The 20,641-nt window shown below is 44.5% G+C and overlaps 1 protein-coding gene across 1 annotated transcript in view; it reads left to right on the top strand.

The window, feature by feature from the left end:
- Window positions 1–20,641, top strand: part of fam135b (family with sequence similarity 135 member B) — a 191,907-nt gene that overhangs the window by 151,358 nt on the left and 19,908 nt on the right. The window contains exons 8-10 of the mRNA XM_037693577.1: window positions 923–1,078; window positions 15,371–15,444; window positions 15,520–15,674. Of these exons, the coding sequence (XP_037549505.1) occupies window positions 923–1,078; window positions 15,371–15,444; window positions 15,520–15,674 (385 nt within the window). The remainder of the gene's footprint in view (window positions 1–922; window positions 1,079–15,370; window positions 15,445–15,519; window positions 15,675–20,641) is intronic.

Genomic DNA, 20,641 nt, shown 5'->3' with positions numbered 1-20,641 from the left:
ATCAGGAGGGATCCACTGTGGGAACAGAGGGGAGATTGGTGGTGAACGACAATTCGTCTTGAGAGGAGATTTTGGAAATGAAGACTTAGTAATCCAAAAATTGGCTTACGTGTCGTTGTCGTTCCAGGAGCGTGAGATCCATGAGACAGGACCAGGATCCAATAATCCACGGTGCGACCAGGTGAGTATTTTCACGAGGAAAATATATATTTACAGAGCAACCAAGGGAGCCGGGGCGTAGGTGTGGAGAACCAGGAGAGGAGGTGAAGACGAGGACTCGGGAATAGGAGATCCAGGAACCAGGTGAGGCACACAGGAGTAATGGTGGTGTAGGAACTGCTGCTGTCATGCAGGGAAACCCATGGGGAGCTTGAAGTCAGCCAGCCAGTAGGTCACAGGAACATGAAGCTAAGTAGTTCTTTGTTCTGGCACTGGTCTGAAGTGAAGCTCCAACTTAAATATCTCCCCCACTTGGTCCAGGTAATGGGCAGCAGCTGTGGAAAGGTAATTAGGGAGAGCAAACAACAGAGAAGGGAGGGGTAGAGGAGCCAACCTCTACAAAAGGGCAAAGCCTATACGAAATAGAACTACAAACATTCTCTGTTCAAATCCCTCAGCGACTGCAAACTTACAGATACTGCTTGTATACACTGATCTGAATGATATTTTATTTTATCCATCCATCCATCCATCCATGCATCCAAATCTTTGAAAATGTGTTTTTGGAGGAACCAGTCTGTGATGTAACTCTTCACAACTCAGCGACTGTTGTTGTAAATGTTTTTATTTGATCCAATGCAACATTCTGTCAGTGTTCAGAGTATGCACTCTCAGCTACTACCATAACAATTTTAGCTTATTAGATATTTTACCCACATACAGACAGTGTTAAAAATGGCTTAGTGATTTTTGTCTCTCTCAGCTACAGGAAAACCATGAGAAGGTGGCCGAGCAGATCAGCAAGGATGTGAACCAGCTTTGCTCTCAGCTGGCTGCTCTCTGGAGCTGCTTCCTGGAGGCTGCTGTGCTCAACCCCCACATCCTGTCCCATCTGGCCCATGAGCACCACACACTCAGGGTAGGACTCAGAATCAAACCTTACAACAGCTTGTCCAATCGTAACCATTTACTGCATGTTCTCTAAGGGTTTTATTGCAGCTCAGGGCCAAATAGTCTAAATATGTTTTTTTTTATTCCCAGCACCTGCCCAAAAGTAACAAAATACTTCCTAACAGCAGGAAGGCTTTCATAACTCTTTGTGTTTAAACTGTGGAAGTAGCTCTCCAAGGTGTGTTATGTCTGGCCCTTTTTTAAAAAGCTTTACAACTGAGTAAAATTTGCCAACAACACTTTTTGACAAGGGTTGGATTCAAATAGCTTCCATGATTGTACCAAGAAAATGTTTTTCCTAGAGCTGAGTGCAGATTGTTACTATGTAAAAAAGCAGATATATAAAATTAAAACATAACATTCTTGTGCTCAAAAGTAGCTGCAGAAAAATCTACAGAAATGTTGGATTTGGGCCCGTCATAAAAATGTATGGTAATCATCAATTTTCTATGTTTATTTTTTGTCCTCTGTTGGGGAGAAAAGAGGGAACATTGAATATACTCTCTGTCGTGCATGTTGTGAGCTGGATAACTTTGAAAATAAGCATTGTGTTGACTTCCATTTTGGTGTGTGGCTGCATTTAAGAAAGGCCACTAACAAAAAAATGAGTTGCCTCGCCAAAATTCAAGATGGCCACCACCATATAAATATGTAAACCAGCTGTGGCCCTTGGGGTGGCCAAAGATTAATCTTTGGCGGCCAAGGCCACGTTTGACCATCCCTTGCTTCGCCATTGCATCTGGTGGTGGATAAAATTACTCCCCCCACTTGCCAGGATCCGTTGCTCTGTCAGATGACATGATTTAACCTTTCTTTGTTATCTACCTGGATGATTGAGCCATAAAAACTTTTTTTTTTCTTTTTTTTGCCTTGGACAAGCAAACAAACAAAAAAAAACTATCCCTGTTCTTCTACACAGTGTAACATTTACCCACTTGAATGTCTTGCACCAAAATCATTGAGGTTTACTTGTATTCCCTGTTCAATTCCAGTCCAGAAAAACACTTGACATTTCAAAAACTACAAACCATTCACTATTCAAATCCCTCAGCGACAGGGGACATCAAAGATACGTCATGCATAATATTGTTATTTTCAAGGTTCAACAAGGACTAAAACTTTGTCTTTTCTTCAACATAACATAATCTTATATTTACAACACTGACATTAAAGGTGATGGGCAATATACATTCTTTAAAAATGTTAGGCCTTTAGTTTTTTTTCTGAGGTGAAAAGTAAATAGAACCTAACAGCTGAAACTAATTTAATCAGGCTGATGTGATTTTTGACGCACTTCTTGTTGAACCAGTGGACTGTATATTCTGAAGACTGTCGAGGCTTCTCACAGTAGGGGAGCTCTATAGACTTGATTATTCTGCACTGTTTAGTCTCATTTATCTGAAAATAATCAACGTTTGCATTTGTATTAGATCACCTCAAGGCTAACTGTCGAGCCTCCATCCAGCAGGAAATTTAGCTTTTCAATTAACACTTATTCTGTAATTACAGAGGAAGAACGTGTTTGTGATGATCTACCTGTCATGGCAGCTGACTGTCAGAGATTATGCTTTTTTAATTTAAGTTATGGAAGGAAAATGTGCTGCTTCAGTCCTGTTACAGACTTTCAGAGCTTACATTTTTATAAACTGCCATTGATTATTAGATAAATTGTTGGTCTGTAAGCAAAATATTTCATGACCCATTTGACAGATCTTACTGAAACCCTCAAAATGTAATGACTAAACATACTTCTACAAATGATTATCTTTTGGAGTACTCACAGTTCAAAATGGCCACCACAGCTGACTGATGTTACCCAACACAGATATACTTGTAATCCCATCAGTTTTACAGATATTAAGTTCAACTTTGGTGTGGTGGTAGCTCAGAACTACTGTATTTGTCTGTACTATCGTAATTCTCGGGCTACAGAACACACTTGTCTCTAAGCCGCATGTACTAAATAAATAAATAAATCATAATTTTGTACATAAGACGCTCCGGTTATTAAGCTGCGGGCATCCACAGTTCATTGTCAGGATCTATGCCCCAGCCTCCTCCAGTTGTGTGCAGCTTTCTTGTTGTAATACAAGAATCAGCCAGCAGATGGTGTTTCACATAGTATAGCTTGCTTGCAACACATTCAGACTGCATGATCATCATAAGTCTTCATGATGCTTCACTGTTTGACTCATGGTTACAACCATTCAACCTACAGATTGAACACAATAACTATCTAAGAATAATCACTGAACAGAACAGTGCCAAACACCTACGTAACCAAAATTATTTGAAAATTATATACCGGTTAATTTTACCCACAATTATTATCAAGGTCGTGTGACCAGAAGTTAAGTAGTACCGGTAAAATACAGTCAATATTAATTAAATTAGTACCATTGATTTTTATTGTTTAACATTTTTTGGTAAAAGTGGCTGTTTTTAAATGTGCTTTCTAAGTAAATTTGGTGTGATTTCTGCTCAGGAGAGCTCATACGAGGAGGAGGGAGGAAGGGGGGAAAGCCCCTGCCTCCCATTGTCTCCTCCGCTCCGTGCAGTAGAGCTGTCATTTTTAACCTGAACTCGGAGCCCGGCCCCGCCTGTGTCGGCTTAGGGCCAGGTTGGTCCATATTAATGCGCTTAATATGCGGGCCGGGTCATTGTCAGGCTTTTGATTACATCAGTGGATGTGCGTGGCTGACGATCAAATTATATGGCAACATGGCTTGCCATACAATCTCCAGCCTCACACGGCCATTTGACCGTGTGCTGACTGGCCTTGAAAGAAGTAAAAAGTTCAGTTAAGCTTCAGATGGACTACTGCCAGCGATCCATCGCCCAAATGGACATTCATTCACTCACTGTACTCAGCGGACGTGTGCGGCCGATGACTCAAACAGGTGAGATCACAAAATATCTGACACGTCAGAGTAGGGTCTAATGCAGGCAGAAGCAGGGGAAGCATTTAATGCAATTTGACGACCATGAATGGACAAATACCCCCTCAGCTCCGATCTTCTGCCCCGCTTACTCAGCCGCGCGAGTCCACCGACCATTAATAATAGTCGGCGGTATAAGCAGTCAAAGCTTTATTAAAAATGTTGGAGTTCTTTTTCGGCTTTGGACCTGTAATTACTGTTAATCTGTTGGATTGAGTAGGGTTCAGCGATGATGATTACGGGCTGGGGCTGGGTCGGAACAGATTTTTTGGACCCAAATGCAACTCTACCGTGTAGAGCTTAAATGAGATACTGGTAACACATATTTACCGTACACAGAAAGATTTTTTAAAAACTTTTATTTAAATATGTTTGACAGACTGTCTGCTTTAAAAATAAATCTGACAGCTTCTCCACTGAGCTATCATGACGGAAGGGGAGGGGGAAGAACCACTTCTGTTGTCTCTGCTCCGTGGTCGGATGTGAGCTCAAAAGGAAATACCGGTATTTAAATGCATATTTATCGTACAGAGAAAAATGTTCTAGGGATGGCACCATCTAGTGGGCCTTCCCCTGTCTGTACTCCCTTGTGTTTTGCTTTAATTGTCTGATTTGGATCACCCTTGTCTCATGTCCTGTTTGTGTATATAAGAACATCTGTTAGTCCTGTCATTTGTTGGTGTAGGATCCCTGGTTTCTCCCTGGCCTGTCTGCATTCACTCTCTCCACAGCTCATCTCTAATTACCCTGATGAGATCCACCTGCTGTTTTCCTAAGGAGGACTGATTGTGGTTGCCTACTGAAGCTGCGGCCAGACATCTCTCCAGTGCTGGGACAACTTCTGCCTATGGGTAAACTTGTGTCCAGTCACTAACCTGTTCCCTTACAGCTGATTCTGATCGACGACTTTCCTCTCCAGGACCTCCATGTCCTGCTCCTCTGAAGTCCTTCCACCGTCCTCGTCCAGCACTCCACGGTGCACCTACAAAAGCAGCAGAGTCCGGTCTCATCAGCGATTAAACAAATTACTGGGTCTACCTGTTCCTCTCTCCACCGTGTCTCACCTATTCATCTCCATCAAAACTAGGACCTCACCTCTCCCTTGGCGCCTTCCCCTAAAACAACAAGTAAGACGACTTTGTTCATCTCAAGAATCTAAGTCAACAATATTGGATACTCACCTCTCCACCATTCTCTTCCAGCTCGTCTCTCCAACTCACCTGTAAATAAAGAACACTTATTTTGTATATCTGGTTGTCGTGTCCTTCCTCGGTCTGCCACTTCGGGGTCCTACATATGACAACATGATAGATTGTCCCAGCCAAACTGACCCTTCTGGCACGACTGGGGAGGACCCACTTCAACCAGGAAGTAGTCATAGAGGAGCTTCACAGATTCTAGCTCTACAGTACATTCTGAAACAACAAGAAACTATTCAAGAAAATCTCTTAGAATTGGGTAATGTGTTTTTTCTCTTCAACAAAGGACAAATGATAACCCATCTCTCTTTCTTGAACAGCCCACAACCATGGACCCTACAGCAAACCGGCACGGTCAACATATCAGAGAACCTGACATCAAGCCTTCAGAGTTTTTTGAGGGTGACACAAGGAAGTGTGGTGGTTTTCTGCTTCAGTGCAATCTGGCATTCAGCCTTGCTCCGGTAACTTACTATTCTGACTCTTCACGTGTGTCATATATTGTTGCCTCTCTGAAAGGTCCAGCACTCCAGTGGGCCAACGCCTACCTCCGCCGACGTCCTGTCGAGGCCTTGCCGTTTACTGACTTCATCAGAGACTTTCTCAAGGTCTTTGATTATCCTTTGCTGCAGGAGGAGGCCGCTCAAACACTATTTTCAATCCGGCAGGGTGAAGAGACGGTGGCCAAGTTTTCCGTTCAATTCCGCATCATCGTGGAGGAATCCGGTTGGGGTGAGACGGCACTACGTAGTGCATTCCTTAATTCTCTCAATAGTAATATCAAGGATCAACTATTTACTAGAGAATTACCTCCCGACCTCGACGGAATCATAGCTTTAGCGATTAAAGTGGATAACAGAGCACGAGAACATCAGGTCGAGAATAATTACAACTCCCATGAGCACTCGCCACCCGGAAATATCTTACCTGCTCCAAATTACGTCACCCTCTGAAACCGAACTGATGCAAATCAGACGCACTCAGCTGACGCCAGAGGGACGATGGTACCACATCCAAAACAAGGCCTGCTTGTATTGTGGAAAGAAGGGACACACAGTATCTGCCTGTTTTCTGCGGGTAAAAGAGTAAGCCCACCAGTTAAACAGGAGATACTGGTGGGTACGATTGCTACTACTCCTGCTAATCATTTGAAACTGCCCGCTACTCTGTGTGTTAATACTGTGAATTTCTCTGTCCAGGTATTGGTCGACTCCGGGGCAGAACAAAATTTAATCAGTCAGAACTTAGTGAACGAACTACAGATCCCGGCCCTGAAACTGGACCAGGCCAGCTCAGTTTCCGCCATCACTGGTCAAACCATATCATCTATTTCACACAAAACAATAAAAGTAAGGTTTGTGGTATTTGGAAATCACCAAGAAATGGGTGAATTTTGTATTGTCGAGACACCAGGGTCACCACTCATTTTGGGCTATCCATGGCTAAAGTTACACAACCGTCAGATTAATTGGGAGGAGGGTCGTGTCGACAGTTGGGGGTTGCGATGTTCAGCCGAATGCCTTCGCTCAGCCATATCTCCAAGTTCCGCTAAGCAAACCTCCAGTGAACCCATTGATTTATCTACGGTACCGGAAGTGTACCACTCGTTAGCTCTAGTGTTCAGTAAACAGAAGGCTCAGTCATTACCCCCTCACAGGCCATACAATTGTGCCATCGAACTGTTACCCGGAGCTCTGCTACCCACTAGCCGGCTGTATAATATCTCTGGTCCTGAAAGAGTAACAATGAAGGAGTACATCGAGGCTTCTTTAAAGAGTGGAATCATCTGTCCGTCCACATCTCCCGTGGGCGCCAGTTTCTTCTTCGTGGCCAAGAAAGATAATTCTCTACGGCCATGAATAGACTATCGAGGGCTCAATCAGATCACAATTAAAAACAAGTACCCTCTCCCACTTATTGACTCGGTCTATGAGCAACTTCAAGAGGTAACAGTATTTTCCAAACTAGATCTCAGAAATGCGTACCACCTTGTACGCATACGCCAGGGAGATGAATGGAAAACTGCCGTCAAGACTCCTATGGGCCACTTCGAATACCTGGTCATGCCTTTTGGCTTAACCAACGCCCCTGCCATATTTCAGACTCTGGTGAATGATGTGCTTTGGGACTTTCTCGGGGTGTTCGTCTTTGTCTACCTAGACGACATTCTGATTTATTCCAAGAATCAGGAGCAACATACTCATCATGTGAAATCTGTCTTACAGCGACTGCTAGAGAACCATCTGTATGTCAAGACAGAAAAATGTGAATTTCACGTCTCTACAGCTTCCTTCCTGGGGTTCATATTTGAGAGAGGACAGGTAAGGTCAGACCCAGAGAAGATAAAAGCTGTAGTGGACTGGCCCACTCCCACAACACGCAAGCAGCTCCAATGCTTCCTGGGGTTTTCTAACTTTTATCGGCTCTTTATTAGGAACTATAGTAAAGTTGCTACCCCTCTAACCCGATTAACGTCCTCCCTCAGGAAGTTTAGTTGGCCTCCAGAGGCAGAGAAGGCCTTCACTGATCTCAAGACTCTGTTTGCAACAGCTCCCATTCTATCTCACCCAGATGTCAACAGACAGTTCGTGGTGGAGGTGGACGCCTCCGAATCCGGGGTGGGGGCCGTTCTCTCTCAGGGGTCAGTGGAGGATAACAAGCTTCATCCCTGCGCCTTTTTCTCTCGACGCCTCTCCCCAGCCGAGAGCAACTACGATGTTGGGGATAGGGAGCTTTTGGCCATAAAGATGGCATTGGAAGAGTGGTGCCACTGGTTGGAGGAAGCTGAGTCTCTGTTTATTGTCCTCACTGACCATAAGAATCTGGCGTATCTACAGAACGCAAAGAGACTCAATGCTCGGCAAGCACGATGGTCACTGTTTTTTGCCAGGTTTCATTTCTCCGTCTCATACATTCCAGGGTCACGTAATGTGAAACCGGATGCCCTCTCACGGCAGTTCGCCACGGCTGAAGAACTCGATACTCCCGCCAACATGCTTCCTCCATCCTACATGGTGGGCGTCATGACGTGGGAGATCGACAAGGTGATTCGGGATGCACAGCAGACTGAACCAGACCCTGGTACTGGCCCCAAGGATAAGAGATTTGTCCCTTCCTCCGCCATCAGTAAGGTACTTAACTGGATTCACTCTACAAAGTTTACTTGTCACCCAGGTATCCGCCGCATGCTGCATCTCGCCAAATCTCACTTTTGGTGGCCCACCCTGGATAAGGATGTCAGGGACTTCGTCGCAGCTTGTCCTACCTGTGCACGAAGCAAGCACAGCAATCAACCCCTGGCGGGGCTGTTGTTACCCCTTCTCATCCCCAGCCACCCCTGGTCCCACATCGCCCTCGACTTTGTTACCAGCCTACCCATCTCCGATGGTAACACCACCATATGCACAATTATCAATCGTTTTTTCAAGTCTGCCCATCTCATCCCTCTTCCTAAGCTCCCCTCTGCTATGGAAACAGCCCAACTGGTAACTGTACACGTTTTTTGCCTTCACGGCATCCCTATGGACATTGTTTCAGATAGGGGTCCCCAGTTTATTTCACAGGTCTGGAGAGGTTTCTGCCAGGCAATCGGCGCCTCTACCAGTCTGTCCTCGGGATACTACCCTCAGTCGAATGGCCAGACTGAGCGGTACAACCAGGAACTGGAGGCCATGCTAAGGTGTGTCACTCTCAATAACCCGTCTTCTTGGTCTCAACAGTTACCATGGGTCGAGTATGCCCAGAACTCTCAGGTGTCCGCTGCTACAGGGAAGTCTCCATTTGAAGCCTCACTGGGGTACTCCCCCCCTCTGTTTCCTTCACAAGAAGTGGATGTGGGCATTCCTTCCATACACCTTCACATCAGGCGTTGCAGGAGGATCTGGCATGTCACCAAAAATACTCTTTCCAGGTCAGTCGAACAAAACAGACGGTTCGCTGACAAACATCGGACAGAAGCACCCGCCTACCAGGTCGGGCAGAAGTTGTGGTTGTCCACCAGGGACATCACCCTCAAGGACACTCCTCGCAAGCTGGCCCCACTGTTCATTGGTCCCTTCCATGTGGTCAAGGTAATAAATAGGTCTGCTGTGCGTCTGCAACTTCCCGCTTCCATGAAGTTACACCCTATGTTCCACGTCTCCCTCCTGAAACTAGTGACTACCAGTCTGTTACACCCTCCCACCGACCGACCTCCACCCCCCACCCCCCCACCCCGTCTAATCGACAACAACCCTGTGTTCACGGTCCTACGCCTTCTAGATGCGAGACGTCGGGGCCGTGGTTTTCAATATTTGGTAGATTGGGAGGGCTACGGTCCTGAGGAACGTTCATGGGTTCCTCGGTCACGGATCCTGGACCACACTCTCATCTCTGACTTTTTTAGGGACCACCCTGAAAAGAGGTGGAAACCGCCAAGAGGCGGTTCTTGGGGGGGGCGCGGGGGGGGGGGGGCTCTGTAGGATCCCTGGTTTCTCCCTGGCCTGTCTGCATTCACTCTTTCCACAGCTCATCTCTAATTACCCTGATGAGATCCACCTGCTGTTTTCCTAAGGAGGACTGATCGTGGTTGCCTACTGAAGCTGCGGCCAGACATCTCTCCAGTGCTGGGACAACTTCTGCCTATGGGTAAACTAGTGTCCAGTCACTAACCTGTTCCCTTACAGCCGATTCTGATCGACGACTTTCCTCTCCAGGACCTCCATGTCCTGCTCCTCTGAAGTCCTTCCACCGGCCTCGTCCAGCACTCCACGGTGCACCTACAAAAGCAGCAGAGTCCGGTCTCATCAGCGATTAAACAAATTACTGGGTCTACCTGTTTCTCTCTCCACCGTGTCTCACCTATTCATCTCCATCAAAACCAGGACCTCACCTCTCCCTCGGCGCCTTCCCCTAAAACAACAAGTAAGACGACTTTGTTCATCTCAAGAATCTAAGTCAACAATATTGGATACTCACCTCTGCACCATTCTCTTCCAGCTCGTCTCTCCAACTCACCTGTAAATAAAGAACACTTATTTTGTATACCTGGTTGTCGTGTCTTCTTCCTCAGTCTGCCACTTCAGGATCCTACATACGACAACATGATAGTTGGTTCGTCGTTGGGTATTGTCCTGTCCTGTCCTGTCTGACCTGATCCCATTTTGTAAGTTGCTGCCTTGTCAGCCTTTTGAATTATTATTATGAAAGAGTGTTTTATTTTATACGTCTGCCTCCCGAGTCATGCCTGCTCAACTGGGTTCTTTTCTGTCCTAACCTGCCAGAAACCCTGACATTACGAACCAACCAAACCGAAACCCAGCAGGCAGGCTCATCTAAGCTCTGCTTACCTTTTTTCTTCCTGAGCTTATTTAGATGGATGGATCTGTGATCCGGTGCGGTGCTTTTTGGCCCAAACCTGTCCTGGGACTGGGATACCACAGCCAGATGGTTGAAGTTCTACCTTCACCTCTCCTGCTACAGGAGGAGAGACGAAGATATCAGCTCCATGAGAACCACACAGCGCCCAGATACAGTTCCTTCTACCCCCCCAGTCTGCTCTGGGTGGAAGTTGGGGGAGGACGCCGAGTCAGTGGACAAACTCTGGTTCGCCCCCGTACACCACCCACATTGCCACCAGAAGAAAAACAGAAGACGCAACCAGAACCGGTCCGTTGCTCTTCCGCCCACATTGCTTGCCTGTCCAGCTCCTAGCACTTGGCCCGGCGAGACTGAGTCTCTTGATTCCTGTCCCGATGTCTCAGTGTGGACTGATCCGGCCACCTCACCCTCCATGGTCCCGGTGCGGGCTGGATCTGACACCTCACCTCCACCCAGAACTCCCCAAGAGACAAGTTCTGCCTTCTCCTGGTCCCAGCCTCTAGCTTGCTCTCCTCAGCTAAAACCTGTGAGACTGGGGAGAATTTTGCAGGGGGAGGTGCAGTCAAGGGGGCAGCCCATCCTGAGCCTGCAGGCCACCCAGAGCCTATAGATCATCCTGAAACAGCAGCTTGCCTATAACCTTTAGGCTGTCCTGAACCTGCAGGTCATCCAGAACCTCCAGCTCATTCTGAATCTGCAGCTTGCCCAGAACCTGCAGGTCATCCAGAACCTGCAGTGATCTCAGTGTCTCCCGAACCTGCAGGTCATCCAGAACCTGCAGTGATCTCAGAGTCTACAGAACCTGCAGGTAGTCCAGAACCTGCAGTGATATCAGTGTCTCCAGAACCTGCAGTGCTCTCAGAGGCTCCAGTACCTGCAGTGATACCAGAGTCTCCAGAACCTGCAGGCTGTCCAGAACCTGCAGGTCATCCTGAACTTGCAGCTTGTCCAGAACCTGCAGTTTGTCCTGAGCCTGCAGACCACCCTGAATCTGCAGGCTGTCCAGAGACTGCAGCCAGCTCAGAAACTGCCAAGGATCCCACACCTCCACCTGAGGGTCCCGAAACTGCGGAGGGGTCCATGCCTCAGCCTGGGGGTCCTGTGACTGCTGAGGGATCTTCACCTCAGCCAGAGGTCTTTGTCCCTGACCTGCCTGCAATCTTGGTCCCTGACCCACCTGTGATCATCGTCCTCAACCCACCTGAGACCTTCGTCTCCGCTCCTGCTAATGAAGACGCCGAACCTGTCACAGTGGGACCTGGGTCCACTACAGTAGCTGAGGTGCAGATACTCCCTGGAGCAACACCCCCTGCAGAGACAATGGCCTTCCCACTCCTCGCTCCCTGTACTGGGCAGTCATGGGTCCTTAGGGTGTCCATCTCCTTCGGCTGCCCACCTGAACTTTGGCCTCGTGCTGGATGGCCTCCCAGCTGCCCCCTGACCTGCTCTGGCCCATCGGACAGCCTCCCGGCCACCCACCTGACCTGCTCTGATTTAGTGATGGACGGTCTCCTGGCCATCTGTACATTTTTGTGTTTCCTGTGTAGTTTTGTCCCCAGGCCTTGTTCCTGTCTGTTTGTTTTGACCCTCATGTGTCTTTGTTCGGGCCCGCCACCCTTACAGTTCCTCCCTCCACCCACCCTAGTCTTCTGGGGGTGGAGGGTTTCTTGGGAACGCCAGGGGGCATCCTTGGGGGGAGTACTGTAGGGATGGCATCATCTAGTGGACCTATCCCTGTATATACTCCTTTGTGTTCTGCTTTTTTTTTATATATCCTAAATTCTCACATTTTATTGGACCATAGATGGAGCTGGTTGTGACAAGAACCAACATCATCTCTCAACACTGTTTTTACACAGATGGTCATTGCACAATAGTTAACAACACATGAGACATTCTGCTTTATTCACCGTATGTGAATATAGAATGAGCCATTATTTTGTTTAATTTTAGTCTTGGCCTGCAGATTACTCCAAGTGGATAAATATTTTTACCTTTCGATTGATGTTGAACCCAATACAACCTTTGGTTTTGACTCAATTCAGAACTTTATGGCCATCATTTCAAATATAAACCTGTATATTTCACAACTTTCAAGTGGAACTGAATTTTGAATTGCCTGGATAAAAACAACTCAGCGTTTTTTACTAAGAATTAACCAACACACCATAATTTATCATCAACACAGGCTCAGTTTCCATCCATCCATTATCTTTTACCCGCTTCTTTCATTTTGGGCCACGGGGGTCACCGGTGCCCATGTCCAGCAATCACTGTGCAAGGGGCGGGGTACACCCTGGACGGGGTACACCCTGGACGGGTCGTAAGTCCATCGCAGGGCCACATAGAGACAAACAAGACAAACAACCATTCACTCTCTCACTCACTCTAGGGACAATTTAGAGTTACCAATCAGCCTAACATGCATGGTTTTGGTCTGTGGGAGGAAATAGGAGTAACCGGAGAAAATCCACGCATGCACGGAGAAAACATGCAAACTCCACCCAGAAAGGCCCCTGGACCAGGGTTTGAACCAGGGACCTGCTCACTGAGAGGCAGCAGCTCTACCAGTTGCGCCACTGTGCTGCCCATAGGCTCAGTTTGACACAAAAAAGAAAAATAAATATGTTGCCAACATACATCCATAAACAAATATGACAAACTATAAACTGTTAAAACCAAGAGTGTGTTTATGTTGGATACAGATGTTTGAGGCCTTCCTGTCTAAGAAACATCTGCTCATATCACACCAAGGTTTAAGATAACAAACATGGTTTGCCAGCAAGTATTAAATGATGTCAGTGCATGAATTAAACAGCTATGTTTGGGTGGTTGAACCCCTCACAACAGATGCATCATTTTGAACGTGTTGTGATATAAAAATGCTTTTCATCTAGTGGGCCTTCCCCTGTCTGTACTCCCTTGTGTTCTGCTTTAATTGTCTGATTTGGATCACTCATGTCTCATGTCCTGTTTGTGTATATAAGTCGATCTGTTAGTCCTGTCATTTGTCGGTTCGTCGTTGGGTATTGTTCTGTCCCGTCCCGTCTGACCTGATCCCGTTGTGTAAGTTGCTGCCTTGTCAACCTTTTGATTTATTATTATTAAAGAGTGTTTTATTTTATACGTCTGCCTCCCGAGTCATGCCGGCTCCAGGGGGTGGATGAGATTTGCCCTGATAAGGCTCTGGTTATTGTGGAGCTGTCTTGATTGATATGCTTTTGCAACGTTGCATTGACATTGGGGCAGTGCCTCTGGATTGGCAGAATGGCATGGTGGTTCCTCTCTTCAACAAGGGGGACCAGCAGGTGTGCTCTAATTATAGGGGCATAACTCTCGTTAGCCTCCCTGGTGAGATCTATTTAGGGGTACTGGAGAAGTGAGTCTGATCATTGGTCGAACCTCAGATCCAGGAGGAACAATGCGGGTCACGTCCTGGCCGCTGAACATTGGACCAGTTAGCCCTTTACCCTAACTAGGGTCCTCAAGGGGTCATGGGAATTTTCCTATCCAGTCTACGTGTGTTTTGTGGACTTGGAAAAGGTGTTCAACTGTGGTTTTTGTGGTACGCTGTGGGGGGTGCTTTGCGAGTATGGGATTGGGGTCCCATTGCTACAGACTGTTTGGTCCCTATACAAGGGGTGTGAGAGTTTGGTTCACATTACCAACAGTAAGTTGGATCCCTTAGGGTGGTAGCTGGATTCTGTCAGGGCTACCTATTTTCACTGATTCTGTTCATAACTTTAATGGACAAAATTTCTTAGTGCAGCCAGGTTGCAGCCAGCAAAGTCATCATACCAAACCTTCTCAGAGTGGATCAACCAGTTTGCTGCTGACAACCAAAACCAGCTGCTCACATGGTCAAGAAGGACCATAAGCCTAACAATGGATCATTAGCACACTGATGGATGTTTACTATTCACAGGGGGTTGAGTGATACTAGCAATAACAGCATTGTAAGAGGGGGGCAGTTGAACACGGAGGCCTCCACCCTCTTTAATGATGGACGATTTCTTTTCACAAAGATGGCCTTCTTTACTCCTCTCTCAAACCATCGTTCCTCTCTATCCAGGATGTGAACATCTTCATCCCTGAAAGAGTGACCGCTGGCCTGGAGATGAGTGTAGACCGCAGAGTCCTGGCCTGATGATGTTGATCTTCTGTGCTGGGCCATCCTTTTGGCCAGTGGCTGTTTAGTTTCCCCGATGTAAGACTGATCACAGCCCTCCTGACACTGAACAGCATACACAATATTACTCTGTTTGTGCCGGGGGACTGGATCTTTGGGATGAACCAGTCTTTGCCGTAATGTATTTTTGGGTTTAAAAGCCACTGGTCACTGATACATTGTGTTTAGAAAATAAATGTCTCAGTTTCTCTGATACTCCCTCAACATACAGAATGACCACTGGTCTGGGTCTATGTTCCTCCTTTTCACCTGATGGCTGACTGGAGTCCTGTTTGGGTTTCTTCTCTGCTTTCAGGAAGGTCCAGTTAGGATATCCACATTGATATGGCTCTAGACATAGACATATATAATGTTTGCATTACTTGTTTGCATTATGTGCTTGCATATCATGTTTTTTCATTGTTTGACCAAACAACTACAACTCTGTCATTTTTCAACATAAAAGGATCTTAGTCTGAATCTCAGTCATGACAAGTGGCATGTGTTCCTTAAAGGGATACCTGGGCTCTTATTTTTTTCTCTAGAAATGGCAAAAAGAATGTTGTTTTGTTTATTTTTGTTTTTGGAAACAACAGGTCAGGAGGTTCTCTGAAGCGTATTTCTTTACGGAACATCCCAAAGAGATCTCTGTTATGTTTCAGGAGGAACTGTAAGTATCAATTCTTAAATAAACTACTTTTACAGGATTTGTTTTTATAAACAGTTTCTTTCTATGCACCCAAAGTATCAACAGACATGGCCAGATAGCTGCAGAGGTGCGGAGCTCAGAGTACCTGACCAAAATGCCTCCATTACCTGTTGAGTGCCTTGACATTGATGGAGACTGGAACAGCCTGCCCATCATCTTTGAGGACAGATATGTTGAGTCTCCACAAACAGGTAGCACAAATCTTCTCCCACATCATTCATGATTCACTTGGCATTTCTGGAAGTGTACTTAAGTGGTTTCATTCATTCTGTAAAGGTAGAAAGTTCTTTGTAAGTACAGGTATCTGCTTATCTAAATATTTCACATTTATATATATATATGAAGTCCCAGAAGGATCCGTTTTAGTCCCTTTACTTTTAATCTCTACATGTTGCTTTTTGAAGAAGTCATCAAAAGACAGGATCCATATGCACAGCTATGCAGATTCATTCAACCTGTATTTATACAGGCTAGTCTCATTGAGCCTCGAGGACTCATTTACAAGAGAGACCTGTTTTAAACAAAGAATGATGACAATAGACAACAATGACAACAGTAGACAATCATAAAAGAAAGCAAGATAAGTTAAAATAAGATAGAACTTTATTGATCCTGCAGGAAATTGTAATTGTAATTGAAATGGAAGAAAATATTAAAAAATGAAACCAAGGCATATCCTAGCATTCAGAGTTAAACGAGATATACTGTATTTCTAAAAAAAAGATGATACACAACTTTATATTGCTGCATCACCTTGACCAGTTGATGTCCTCATTAATTGTATTTTAGGTATTAAAACTTGGATGACAGAAAGATTTCTACAGATCAAAAAGCACAAACAGAAGTTTAGAACTTTGGCAATGAAACAGTCTAATCAAATTGAAAGCATGTTAATTTAGATTAAATTTACGTTTCAGATACCACATTAAAATTGTCCAAAATAATACATTTTCTTATCTAAAAACCTGTGCCAGAGTGCAACTAATTCTCTCCTAATCTGATGTAGACTTTAGCCCATGTCTACAGTTACATAAAAAATAGAATATTGTGGAAAAAGTTCAATATGTTTGTCAATCACTTGTAGAAGTATACATATGTATTAATATTAAAGAGGAAAGGTCAAAAATTAAAATAATAAATGGACCAATCCCTGATCAAAACAACAAATTCTTTACTATGCTGTAATTCCCTTTATGAATTGGAACACACAAAAACAGTTTATGTTAAAGTCACCTTGCATGTAACCTTTATTGACAATTGTGAATTATAACAAGTGTGTTAAAATAAAATGGTCTGTACTTATATAGCGCCTTTCTATCTTATTTCAAGATACTCAAAGCGCTTTACACTACAATCTGTGTCCTCATTTACCCATTCATACAGCTCTATACTAGATCTCTACAAAGATAATTGAACAAATCATTCTAATGAGACTAATCAGTGCTTTAGATCACATTCATACACTGATGGACACACATCAGAGGCTATGAGGGGTTCAGTGTCTTGCCCAGGGACACTTCGACATGTGACTGCTGGTGGATTCGAACCCCCAACTCTCGCATTGGAGGACGACTGCTCTAACCACTCAGCCACAGCTGCATATGAATGTATAACCAGTAATATCAGAGAAGATGAATGATGAAAAATAGCTTTTGTTTTGAGGACAGATGTTATTTAAATTTGGAACTAATGCTTAAAATATGGTAAACTTGTCTGAGGTTTGTGAACTAAATTAAAAAGTTTAAAACTAAGCTGGCACTATGAGTCGGTCTTTGTCAGAAGGAAGATGGTTCATCCTACCAGGAGCAGCATATCTCATTACTAGGTGGATATTCATTCAACCTTTATTTAGACAGGTTAATCCCATTGAGCCTCGGGGACTCATTTACAAGAGAGACCTGAAAATGATGTATATGATGCAAAAGACCCGTGGTTCACACTGTCACAGGAAGGGATGTCTTTCCAGGACCACGTTTCATCCGGCAAGGCAGCGCCTTGTTACTGCATCATTCCATGGTGTTTGAGAGAAGTTTCATGTGGGGGTGGGGTGAGGGGGTGGACTTTCTCTTGTCCGACCCACAACATGGCATGACCCCAAGCCGGTGCCCATTTCCAGCAATCACTGTGTGAGGGGCGGGGTACACCCTGGACAGGTCTCCAGTCCATCACAGGGACACATACTCAGTTCCCTCTCAACTTTATCTTTATAATTTATTTTAACTTTCTCAATCTGTCCTCTCAAACCAGCTGATCAAAGCAGATGGCTGCTTGTCCTGAGCCTGGTTCTGCTGGAGGTTTCTTCCTTTTAAAAGGGAGTTTTTTCTTTCCACTGTTGCCACTGTACTTGCTCAGGATGGGAGACTGTAACGAAGCCAAGATTCAACTTGTCTGCTGGATTCCTTAGATAGAGAACTTTACTAATTGGCTCTTATGAGAATGTTTCTGTAAAGTGCCCTGAGACAACTTTGCTGTGATTTGGCGCTATATAAATAAACGGAATTGAATTGAATTAATCATGCAACTTATTTCCTTCTTTAGTTCCCTCATCTTTTGCATATCTCCTCCTTTAAAAGCTGCTTTGTTTTGGTTTAAAAAATGCTTCATTTCTTTATTGACCCAAAGTTTATTATTAGGGTAAAATCAGACTGTTTTTGTTTGGATAATATTGTCCACACAAAATGTTATATAACTGGTGATGGTAAAGTTCAGCAGTTCAGAGTTGTTGTCAGAGACCTCCTCGCTGAAGAACAAGCTCCAGTCAGTCAGTTCAAAACAAGTCCTCAGCTCATCAAGTCTGTTGTCCAGCACTGAACAGTCTTGACAGCAGGTTTCTCCCTCTTCAGTTTCTGACGATATTTTGGCAGCAGGTGAATAATGTTATGGTCAGACTGGCCGAGGGGTGGGCAACACCTGGCCACGTAAGCACCCTCCAAATTACCAAAGCATTTATCAAGAATCTTGTCTTTTTGTGTCAGACAAGTCACATATTGTTCTAAATTCAGGAGATAAGTGGGAATATCACAACCATTAAAGTCGCCAAGAAGAAACATCTGGTCATCCACAGAGTGACGTTGCGCCTTGGTGTAGCTGTCAGTGAACTCGGCACTCGGCTGCTAAAGTGAAGTCTGGGCCGGGCACATAAACCAGAATAACAGTGGTTTGTCCGAACTCGCGGGGCAGATAGTAAGGGCGAAAATATATAGTCATTATCTCATAGAGTTTCTAACAGTCAGTCTCACAGCTCGTCATGTTTGCCGCCCAGCTGTCATCCACAAACATACACAACTCAGCTCCAATGTGTTTCTCTGTGTGCTGTGTGTCTCTGTTGAAACAGTGTCGTATGTCCCTCCAAGTCAGAGACTTCATCGATCTCCGTAAGCCAGGACTCAGTGAAACATAGAAGGTTGGCTCTCCTGAAGTCTCTATCATATCTCAAAAGTCCTGATAGTTGTTCCATCTTATTCAGGTCTCTCTTGTAAATGAGTCCCCGAGGCTCAATGGGATTAACCTGTAGAAATAAAGACTGAATTAAAAATTCCTTATTGAACGCATGTTGGAAAGCGTGATTGTCGGGAGAGGGAAGCGGCTGCCCCTCTTTTTAAGCCAGTTCCATATTCCTCCTTTGGATCCACGCATTTTCTTTTTTAGCTGTACCACTGCCTGGCTGATTTACTGACCGGGTTATTTCAGGGCAGCTGTGGAAAAGAGTTGGGGGAGAAGTGTTGTTTTGTTGAAAAGTCAGCAGGTAGTTAGAGTAGGTAATCCACTGCTCCGTGTATCCAAACGGCCTGCTCTCAGCAGTTAAAATGCTCCATATAGTCCAAAACACAAGACAAACCAATAAATTTGTAAACATATTGCTTGACTTGTTTGCCAGGTATAAACTGTTTTGCAGTAGCCTACTATAGAAATATGCTGGTGAAGATTCTCAGTCATCCAGGACATGATGAATTCAAAAAATGTTCAATACAAAAACAACTCAAAACAACAACCTCCTCAGGACAAGATTCAGCTGTTCACCTCCACCTCACAGATAAGGGACACTCTTTTGAGGACCAAAATGTGCACATTTTGGACCGAGAACACAGATGGTTTGAGAGGGGGGTGAAGGAAGCAATTTATGTAAAAAGAGAAAAGCAGTCTCTTAACAGAGGAGGAGGCCTCAGATTTCCACGTTCAAAAACATATAATGCAACTTTAAAACAGATTCCCAGCCGGTTTTCACACTTGATGGGAACAGAGGGGCCTCGTCTGTAAATTAGATGAACAAAGACCTACTGTTAAGGTGTTTAGGTGTGAACTGCCAATCTACATATGTGTGTGTGTCTTATCTCACTCAGCCTTATAACCTGTATCTCTCACTCTCTGCTCTTTGAATTGAGAAAGCTCCTCGGATGAGGAGCGAAACGTCTTCTGTTACAAATAAAGTCCAGTGGTTTTTGTATTGAACACTTTTTGAATCCTACTATATAAAAAAACAATACTATAAAATATGGTATGACAGATCAAAAACTAACAAATTACAAACAAGCCAGACACCGAGGGTCATCAATGGCACATGCAGCCCTGAATTATTTGAAATTTAAAATAATGAAAAAACAAAACTCAATGTCTCATAAAATTTGAATATTGTGATAAAATTCCATGTTGGAAACTCGTGCACACTATGCACAGACGTATCCTGGACATTGGTTACAAATGTGGCATTTCTCAAGTCAAGTCACTCCTGAATCAGAGACAACGTCAGTTGCGTGTTACCTTGGCTGAGGAGAAAAACAACCGGACAGTAAATATGGAACGTTATCAAAATGTTCTTACTTTCTGAGACACTGAGTTTTGGGTCTGTCATTAGCTGTAAGCCATAACCATTAGAAACTGCAAGAAATAAATGCTTAAAATATTTAACTCTATGTGTAATGAATGTATGTAATATATGAATTTCACTTTTTGAAGCAATTGTCAAAAATATAGAACTTTTTCACAAGATTTTATTTTTTTAGATATACAGTAGCCCCACGTTTATCGTGCGGGATCTGTATCCCGAAGCCCCGCAATAAGTGAAAAACCGTGAAATAGAAATAGTACAAGTAGTAAGAAGTAGTTTATTTTATTATATATATATATATATATATATATATATATATATATATATATATAT

This window comes from Nematolebias whitei, chromosome 19 (genome assembly GCF_014905685.2).
Source record: "Nematolebias whitei isolate Nwh7 chromosome 19, NemWhi1, whole genome shotgun sequence".
Classification (NCBI taxonomy): domain Eukaryota; kingdom Metazoa; phylum Chordata; class Actinopteri; order Cyprinodontiformes; family Rivulidae; genus Nematolebias; species Nematolebias whitei.
The sequence above is the reverse complement of the archived record's forward strand: the minus strand, read 5'-3'. Positions and strand labels throughout refer to the sequence as shown.